Genomic DNA, 10,784 nt, shown 5'->3' with positions numbered 1-10,784 from the left:
CATTCTTAGCAAACTACCACAAGAAGAGAAAACCAAACACCGCATGTTCTCACTCATAGGTGGGAACTGAACAATGAGATCAGTTGGACTCGGGAAGAGGAACAACACACACTGGGGCCTATCATGGGGAGGGGGGAGGGGGAAGGGATTGCATTGGGGAGTTATACATGATATAAATGATGAATTGATGGGTGCTGACGAGTTGATGGGTGCAGCACACCAACATGGCACAAGTATACATATGTAACAAACCTGCACGTTATGCACATGTACCCTAGAACTTATAGTAAAATAAAATAAAATAAAGACAAAGAAACCTGACAATAATTAGAAAATTACCAGAATTTCTCTTTAAATTCAGCAAAATTCAGCTTTGCAGCCCGGAAAAAAAAAAAAAAATGTCCTCTCCACATGAAGAATCAATGTTACTGTTTCACTATTGATATATTCCATTTCTGACTTGAGGTTACAAACTAACTTCAACAGGAGTATTTATGTCTTACTATGGAGCATCTGTTACACAGCAGGCACTGTCATGTTTGTCTGCTATGTTTATATATAACAGCATCCTCATGACTCAAGAATCCTTCCTAGTACTTACCTGAACAAATTCAATAAATAAATAAATTTACTTATATCAATTATGAAAAGTGAAAGAAAGAATAACTTTTAAAAAGTAGGCTCACATAGGGGTCTCCAATTAAAAGAACAAAGGGCAATGTCTTAACTAAATAAATAAATTATAACTTAATAGACTAATAGTAAAATTACATCTAAAAATTACTTTTTGTACACTACTAAATTTTATAAAAAAGCATTGTTGTAACCCCTGACCAGCTCACATAATACTTCATAAACTGTAAAAGAAATTGTAAGAAAAAAGAAACGCACAGCTCTACCATGAGTACCAGGCAAGTAAAAACAGAATATCTGCATGGGGAGATTCTGAACCATAAGCCATAATATTTTACAGTAATGAATTCAATACAAAGCATAAAGAGTCTAGATTTGCTTTCAGCATTTTTGAGGTTGTTAGTTTTCTAGTAAATTAGTCACCTTATTAAAATGATTTGTTTTGTTCCAATATTGCTCTTTTCTTCTGAAAATAGGTACAAACATACTCACACAAGCATACTTACTCTACAATTTTCTTATACTTGAGATTTATCTTTAAACTATATCTATATTTAACTCTATGTAAATCAAAACTAAAAGTCTTTATATGTTTGTAGGCAGAGGCCACATGTTAGAAGAAAAATATATAACACATTTTTAAAAATATTCAGGACTCAGAAATGTATCTTATTTATACTTTTGTAATTTTTATTATGACCATAAAAATAACCCTGTAGTCCACAATTTAGTTGTACATTTTAAAATAAAAGAATAGAACTGAACAGTTTGTAATACAAAGGATAAATGCTATTAATGGATACCTCATTTACCCTGATGTGATTATTACATATTATATACCTGTATCAAAACATGCCATATATGGCATAAATATAAAAACATACTATGTACCCATGAAAAATAAGAATAATAAATTTAAATAAGAAAAAATATAAATGTAAAACCTATGGGAATATTCTTTGACTTATTTTTTGCAGTTTAAAGCCACTGGCACTAAAGATGTTAGTCCACTATGTAACCAAATAGTATATTGCTATTATCATCTTTTACCTACACCATTGAGTAAGGTGGGGCAGGTTAAAGTTTGTGGCATAAAAATGCTTCACTGAATACACAACAGTCTTAACATGTTAAAATATGTTTAAAAATCTAAGTTCATACATAATCTAAAAATTTTGAAATGTACTGCATTTTATTATGAAAAGCACAATTCATAAAATACTGAATTTTAACTAAAATTAAAAAATTTTTCACTATAATGCAGAATATTACTCTGAACACCTACCTCATGCATGACTGAATATTATCAGTTAACCACAAGAGCCTCTCTACTTAGATTTTCATCATGTGTCTTTCATTTTAATGTTCTTACTCCTCCATTAAAAAGGTCATAAATAATGCCCATCTAATAAAAAAAAATCTCTTATATCTTTGATGCAGCAACAGTTGATCACATGCTTCCACATGTGAATATAATAGGAATGTAGAAAAAGCATGGACCAGGTGTGGTGGCTCATGCCTGTAATCCCAGCATTTTGGGAGGCTGACGCAGGCAGATCACCTGAGGTCGGGAGTTCGAGAGCAGCATGACCAACATGGAGAAACCCTGTCTCTACTAAAAATACAAAATTAGCCGGGCGTGGTGGCACATGCCTGTAATCCCAGCTACTCGGGAGACTGAGGCAGGAGAATCTCTTGAACCCAGGAGGCAGAGGTTGCAGTGAGCTGAGATCATGCCATTGCACTCCAGCCTGGGCAACAAGAGTGAAACTCCGTCCAAACAAAACCAAGAAACATGGATTTGAGAGTTGAATTACATCACTATTCACTTTTCAAAAAACCTGTAATTTTTTCCAAAGAAAACAGTGTACTTTGAATGTAAATATACTTCTGCAAAAAACTTTTTCACTATTAGTTACCTACCAACTTGTGTTTTGGATAACTTTCTGTACTCAGCACTCTGATTTTGTGTAATGTCTGAAGTGTCAGTATCTTAAGATATCTGTACTGTGAATTCTCTGATATTTATATAAACCTAATTTTGGATCATGTATTTCATATTTACTGTTGCAGTTGCAAAAATATATTTTAGTATAATGCCTCTCATGTTTTCTAAGCTGTTGTTGAAAAAGTATTTTTCCAAATTCATTACACTCATAGGGTTTTTCTCCAACATAAATTTTCTGGTATTGAACAAAGTTTGAACAACTGCTTCAGGGTTTTTCTCTAGTACAAAATGTGTACAGTAAGATCTATGATACAAGCAAAGGTACTACAAACCTCTTCATACTTTTAATATTTCTCTTCAAAATATTCTGCTGCACTTTACAGGCTTATATTGTCTGAAAGATCTTTTGACAGTAATTTCATTGATAACGCTTTTATTAAGTACCAACTTTCTGATGTTGAGTAAGATATGAGCAGATATTAATGACTTTTCCATTCTTTATACAATTTTTCTCAAGTATAAATGCTTTCCTGTGCAATACGGTATGAGAATTGTTTTGTCACATTTGTCACACTTCTTGGAGTCTTCTCCAGTATGAATCATCTTATATACAATCAAGTGTGACAACCACTTAAAGGCTTTGTCACATTCTTCACATTTCTAGGAGTTCTCACCAGTATGATTTCTTTTATGTCTAGAAAAGTTTGAGGTGTTGTCAAAAGCAATGTCATGTCTTTTAGGTTTGTATGGTTTCTGTCCAGTATGAATTTTCTTATGTCGGGTAAGGTTTGAGGACCGGTTAAAAGCTTTGCCACATTCTTCACATTTGTAGGGTTTCTCTCCAGTATGAATTCTCTTATGTTTAGTAAGAGTTGAGGACCAGTTAAAGGCTCTGCCACATTCATTACATTTGTAAGGTTTCTCTCCAGTATGAACTCTCTTATGTTCAGTAAGGGTTGAGAATGCCCTAAAGGCGCTGCCACATTGTTCACATTTGTAGGGTTTTGCTCCAGTATGAATTATCTTATGTTTAGTAAGGGTTGAGAATACACTAAAGGCTTTTCCACATTCTTCACATTTGTATGGTTTCTCTTTAGTATAAATTCTCTTATGTTTAGTAAGAGTTGTGGACCGTTTAAAGGCTTTACCACATTCTTCACATTTGTAGGGTTTCTCTCCAGTATGAACTATCTTATGTCTAGTAAGGGTTGAGGACTGGTTAAAGGCTTTACCACATTCGTTGCATTTGTAGGGTTTCTCTCCAGTATGAATTCTCTTATGTTTAGTAAGAGTTGAGGACCAGTTAAAGGCTTTACCACATTCGTTGCATTTGTAGGGCTTCTCTCCAGTATGAATTATCTTATGTTTAGTAAGGGTTGAGAATATACTAAAGCCTTTGCCACATTGTTCACAATTGTAGGGTTTTGTTCCTGTATGAATTATCTTATGTTTAGTAAGGATTGAAAATACACTAAAGACTTTGCCACAATCTTCACATTTGTAAGGTTTCTCTTCAGTATGAATTTTTTTATGCTTAGTAAGAGTTAAGGACTGGTTAAAAGCTTTGCCACATTCTTCACATTTGTAGGGATTCACTTCAGTATGAATTATCTTATGTTTAGTAAGATTTGAGAACTGGTTAAAGGCTTTTCCACATGTTTTACATTTGTAGAAATTCCCTCTAGTAGCAGTTTTCTTATGCTGAGTTAGTTGTGAAAGTATGCAACATGATTTGCCACATTCTTTACATTTGAAAGGTTTCGTTCCAGTATGTCTTTTCTTGTGTCTACTTGAATTTGAGAATTTATGAAGAACTTTAACATATTTATCACATTGAAATATTTTGCTCTGGGTAGTTGTCAAACATTGCTTAAGTCCATTATAATCTCTTTTGTGCACCTTATGTTCATCCACACTTTTACAGTCTTTTCTTAATTGTAAATTCTCATGTCCATATTTTCCATATCTTCTCAGTATCACTTTTTGAAAAGAATCTTTTAAGCCCTGCTTTGGCCAAAGGTCTTGGGCAAAATGAGAACACACAACTGAAAGAAATAAAAATAACAATTACTTCACTTACTAGACTCAGATGAATATACTTTACAAATCTAACCTATAAAAATATACAAACTACATAAGCAAGATGGCATAGCAAAATACCACAGGCCCTAATTCCTTCACAGACATATCAATGTAACAAAACATACTGACCAAGATACATTTGTGGAAAATTTATAAATGAGTTAAGTGTGTGCAGTGCCCCAAGGTGAGCACAATGCAAAGAGCCATATAGAAGGAAAAGAAAAGTCTACTGCAGGCCAGGTGCAGTGGCTCGTGCCTATAATCCAACATGATGAAACCTCCTCTCTGGTAAAACCACAAAAATTAGCCAGGTGTGGTGGCGCATGCCTGTAATCCCAGCTACTCAGGAAGGTAGAGGCTGCAGTGAGCTGAGATCGCGCCACTGAACTACGGCCTGGGTGATGAGAGCAAAACTCTGTCTCAAAAAAAAGGAAGTAAATTGCAACTCTTGGTTTCTTTTTGAAAAGAGAAGAAAAATAGTGGCACGCACATATTTATTTCAGACTTCTAGGGACCTTTCCAGACACTGATTTCTGTCTCTCATGACATAAAATGCAAAAGAAATGGTGATATACTATGGAATGACAGTTTGAGTCAACTGAGACCCAAGGTGAATGTTGCAGCAGCAGAGAAACTGCAGTACCACAGACAGGGAACAGGTGTAGCAAGTGACAACTGACTCATGAACAAACTCCTTTAACTAAAAAACCCAAAAAATTTCAGAAAAGACACACTTTAAGAACATGTTTGAAAGACTACCAAAATCTCTAGCGAAGACAGTTGGTCTCAGACTATGACAAGACAAAGATACATTATAAAGATTGTGATGGGTAGCTTGTTTTGAATGTCCAAATCTCAATAAAAAATTATAATGCATACAAAATATGAAGGCAACATGGCCTCATCAAAAACATTATAAAATTTTCTGAAAGCAACTATTAAACAATGAAGCTGTAAAAATTAATTTTAAAAATTTAAAATAAATTGAATACTCAATGAATTAAATAGGAACAGACAATTATTGAAAATCAGAAATATGAGGATAAAAACAAGTGTTAAAAATATCAAAAACAAATTGTTAAGGTAAAATTACAAAAAAAAACTAAAAAATTTTAAAAGTAGGAAAAACTGATGTAAAAATGAAGATGCTCAACAAACTAGGATACACACAAAGATATTTATAACACACACATATATAAGCACGATTTCAACAGTCACAGGCAAGAGAATCTTGGGAGCTGCAAGATGAAAGTGATGTGTCATTTACAAGGATAGTCTTATGAGAAAACCAGTGAATTTGTCAAGAAAATTTTGCAGGCCAGAAAAAAACTGTGATATATAGTCAAGTCCTTAAAAAAAAAAAAAAAAAAAAAGCTGCCAAATGTGAATAATACCATCAGCAAAACTGTCCTACCAGATAAAAAGGAAAAGATCTTCCAAAATAACCAAATCCTGAAAAAGTATATTGGCACTCCATTTGCCCTACATATCAAAGATGGTGAAAAGGAGTTATTTCCACTGAAAATAACATGATGCAAGAAAACAACAGATAATCATATGAAAATACATAACTTTCTGGGAGAGATATGCACATACACAAAAATACTATTCCTTAGCATTATCATAATGGTGCAGTACACATTTTTAATTATTCTCTAGAACTTGAAAGATAAAAGCATAGAAACTATTATAAACAACTGTTAATGAACACACAACATAAAAAGATACAATTAGCACCATCAATAACAATGTTGAGGACAGATGTAACAAGGAAAAAACCTTGTATGCGGCCAAGCATGGTAGCTCATGCCTGTAATTCCAGCACTTTGGGAGGCCAAGGCAGGTGAATCACAAGGTCAAGAGTTCGAGACCAACCTGGCCAACATAGTGAAACCCTGTGTCTACTAAAAAAACACAAAAATTAGCCAGGCATGGTGGCACACGCCTGTAGTCCCAGCTACTTAGGAGGCTGAAGCAGAATTGTTTGAACCTGGGAAACGGAGGTTGTGGTAAGCCGAGATTGCGTCACTGCACTCCAGCCTCAGCAACAGAGTGAGACTCTGTCTCAAAAAACAAAACAAAACAAAAAAACTTTGTATGCAACTGAAGTTAATTTTTTTACCAGGTTAAACTATATTGTTGTATCTTTTAGAGGTTTTATGTAATCCCCAAGTTACCCCCAAAAATATCTGTATGGATACACAAATAAGAAAGAAATGAAAGCATCAAAGGAAGACAAAGAAAAATGAGGGACAAAGATACAAGAATCAAATAAAACAACTAATAAAATGCCATTATAAGACTTTCTCCTTCAGAAAATTATTTGAATATATATAATTAACTTTCCAATCAAGAGACATACATTTAATAAAGGGATTTATTTTAAAAACTGAAAAATCGGTCAGGCACGGTGGCTCATGCCTGTAATCCCAGCACTTTGGAAGGCTGAGGTGGTGGATCACCTTAGGTCAGGAGTTTGAGACAAGCGTGACCAATATGGTGAAACCCCGTCTCTTCTAAAAATACAAAAATGAGCCAGACATGGTGGCGGACACCTGTAATCCCAGCTACTTGGGAGGCTGAGGCAGGAGAATTGCTTGAACCTGGGAGGCAGAGGTTGCAATGAGCTGAGATGGTACCACCACACTACTCTAGCCTGGGTAACAGAACAAGATTCCCGCTGAAAAAAAAAAAGAAAAGAAAAATCAAGATCCAACTTGCCTTTCTATAAGAGTCAGAAAAGATCTAATAATAAAAAGACTGAAAGTGGCAAGATGGAAGTAGACATTCCATGCAAATATTAACAAAACGAGAGCAGCAGACATCAAAACAGTATTACACAAGCTACATCTTAAGTAACTGTCATATTTTATAAAATGTACTTTAAAGTCAAAACTCCAAAGAGACAAATAAGGACATTAAACAATAATAGATTCATGGGAACCTATGACAAATTTGCGTGTGTATGTGTGTGCGTATGTGTGTGTCTCACATTAGGGTTCCAAATATATAAAGCAAATATCAACAGAATTGAAGAAACACATAGAGAACAATTATAGAATATTTTAATATCCCATTTTCTATAATAAGAATAAAACAAGACAGAATATTAGTAAGAGAACAGAGGACCTGAAGGCAGTATAAAACAAATATTCCTAACATAGGTATACAAAACTCAACAACATTAAGATACACACCATTATCGATAGCTCATACAACTTTCTTCTCGATAGGCCACCAAATAAGTCAAAAAAGTCTTAAAAAGTATTTTAGAACTGAAATTTTATGGATTACTTTCCATAACAAAAATAGAATGACAACATAAAACAATAATATTAAAAGCTAACAAGTTTACAAATATGTAGAAATTAAACCAAATTCTTTAGCATTCTTTTGTTCAAAAGTTGAAATATTGTGAAGATGTCTATACTGCTCAATATGCAAGATTTAATACAATGTTTTCCCAATTTCTCATTGCATTTTTGAAGACATAAAAACAGCAACCCTTAAAGTATATGGAATCTCAAGGGACAATAAAGTACCTAACAATCTTCAAAAACAGGAACAATGTTGGAAGCATTATAGTTTCTGATTTTAAAACATATTACAAAGCTACAGAATTAAAACAATTTGCTACAAGTATAAAGGTTAAAAAAAAGTAGACAAAATAGAATCTAGCACATATATATACGGTCATATGAAGAGTCATTTTCATACCCGTAATTATTATACCATTGCTACTGAAAGCCAATAGGTAAAAGCAAAACAAGTTTCTGTCACCAAATCATTCAGTAGGTACGATCTGAAACATAAAAATACTTGGCTGGGCACTGTGGCTCATGCCTGTAATCCTAGCACTTTGGGAGGCTGAGGAGGGCAGATCACATGAGGTCAGGAGTTCGAGACCAGCCTGGCTAACATGGTGAAACCCCGACTCTACTAAAAATACAAATTTTAGCTGGGCATGATGGCACTCGCCTATAATCCCAGCTACTTGGGAGGCTAAGGCAGTAGAATCGCTTGAATCCCGAGGGGCAGAGGTTGCAGTGACCCAAGATCACACCACTGTACTCCAATTTGGGTGACAGAGTGAGAATCTGTATTATAAAAAACAAAACAAAACACACACACACACACAAAACAAACAACAACAACAACAAAAAAACTGGACTGTCATTCAGTTTTCAAAAAGCAGAAGATAGTCTAACAACTATAAAGATAAATTTTGATGACATTATGCAAAATAAAATGAGCCAGCCATACAAAGACAGAGATTGTTGAGATATATGATGCAGTTACACTCCTAGAAGAAAAAGACTGGTGTTTGAAAAGTGCCATGAAAATGGGAAAAATTGGTAGTTGTTTAATATGTGTTGAGACTTAGTTTTGCAAGATAAAAGCCTTTTAGTAAAATGTTGCATAATTATGACTCAAGTGAATATTTAAGAATATTTATTGTAAATTTTGTGATTTTTTTTTTTTTTTTTAAATTTTGAGACAGTCTTGCTCTTTCACCCAGACTGGAGTGCAGTGGCACCATCTCGGCTCACTGCAGCCTCCACATCCTCAGCTCAAGTGATTCTCATGCCTCAGCCTCCAGAGAAGCTGGGATTACAGGCATGCACTACCACACCTGGTGAATGTTTTGTATTTTTAGTAGAGACAGGGTTTCACCATGTTGGCCAGGCTAGTCTCGAACTACTGACCTCATGTAATCTACCTGCCTTGGCCTCCCAAAGTGCTGGGATTACAGGTGTGACATGGACTAATCTCTTGATCCCAGGAATTTGAGACCAGCCTGGGTAACATGGCAAAGCCCTGTCTCTACAAATAATACAAAGAAATTAGCCAGGCATGGTGGCTCACACCTGTAATCCATCCAGCACTTTGGGAGGCTGAGGCAGGAGGATCACTTGAGGTCAGGAGTTCAAGACCAGCCCGGCCAACATGATGAAACCCCATCTCTACTAAAAATACAAAAATTAGTGGCTCTAATCCCAGCTACCCAGGAGGCTGAGGCAGGAGAATCACTTGAACCTGGGAGGCAGAGGTTGCAGTGAGCCGAGATCGTGCCACTGCACTTCAGCCTGAGCGACAGAGTGAGACTCTGTCTCAGGGAAAAAAAAAACAAAAAAACAAAAACAAAGAAACTAACTGGGTGTCATGGTACGTACTTGTAACCCAGATACTTGAGAGACTGAAATGATAGAATCATCTGAGTTTGGAAGGTTGAGGCTGCAGTGAGCCAAGATCATACCACTGCAAACCAGCATAGTTGACAGAATGAGACCCTATCTTGAAAATAAATAAATAAATACAATTATTAAAAGAAAAAAAAAAGGAAATAGAATGCCAGAGTGGCTTAAGAAAAAAGCATAAAATATGCTGCCTACAAGAGACTCATTTTAGCATTGAGTCAAATAGGTTGAAAGTCACAGATTGGAAAATATCTGTATTCTGTGAAAATAGTAACCACAATTGGGTGAGGTGGTCATAATCATTTGACACAATACACTGTAAGTATTAGTGGTTGGGCATGGTGGTTCACACCTGTAATCCCAGCACTTTGAGAGGCCGAGGTGGGTGGGTCACCTGAGGTCAGGAGTTCGAGACCAGCCTGGTCAACATGGTGAAACCCTATCTCTACAAAACTACAAAAATTAGCCAGGCATGATGGTGGGGGAGTGCCTGTAATCCCAGTTACTTGGGAGGCCGAGGTGGAAGAATGACTTGAAACTGGGAGATGGAGATTACAGTGAGCCAAGATCGTGCCATTGCACTCCAGCCTGGGCAAGAGAGCAAGACTCTGTCTCAAAAAAAGAAAAAGAAAGAAAAAAAAAAGCATTAGCATGAGGCAAAGATTGATATTACATAATGGTAAAATAGGTCAATTTACCAGGAATTCATAACTATTATATCTATCTGTGTATGTACGTATAACATCAGGGCTCCAATATATATATAGCAATTACCGACAAAAGTGAAGCAGGAAATACATACCAATATAATAATTGTAGACTTCAAGACCCCATTTTCAAAAATATAAAATTCCAATAAATTAATAAAACAAAGAAAACTTAAGGCCAGGTGTGGTAGCTTATGCCTGTAATCCCAACACTTT

The 10,784-nt window shown here is 35.3% G+C and overlaps 1 protein-coding gene across 1 annotated transcript in view; it reads right to left on the bottom strand.

Annotated features, from left to right (window-relative positions):
- Nucleotides 1-2,997: 2,997 nt before the first annotated feature.
- Nucleotides 2,998-10,784, bottom strand: part of LOC111529389 (zinc finger protein 273) — a 33,787-nt gene continuing 26,000 nt past the window's right edge. Inside the window, exon 4 of the mRNA XM_031936024.1 lies at nucleotides 2,998-4,626. Within this exon, the coding sequence (XP_031791884.1) occupies nucleotides 3,242-4,626 (1,385 nt within the window). The 3' untranslated portion in view covers nucleotides 2,998-3,241. The remainder of the gene's footprint in view (nucleotides 4,627-10,784) is intronic.

Source organism: Piliocolobus tephrosceles, chromosome 8 (assembly GCF_002776525.5).
Source record: "Piliocolobus tephrosceles isolate RC106 chromosome 8, ASM277652v3, whole genome shotgun sequence".
NCBI lineage: Eukaryota > Metazoa > Chordata > Mammalia > Primates > Cercopithecidae > Piliocolobus > Piliocolobus tephrosceles.
Note: the sequence above shows the minus strand (reverse complement) of the source record. Positions and strands in the feature narration are given on the sequence as shown.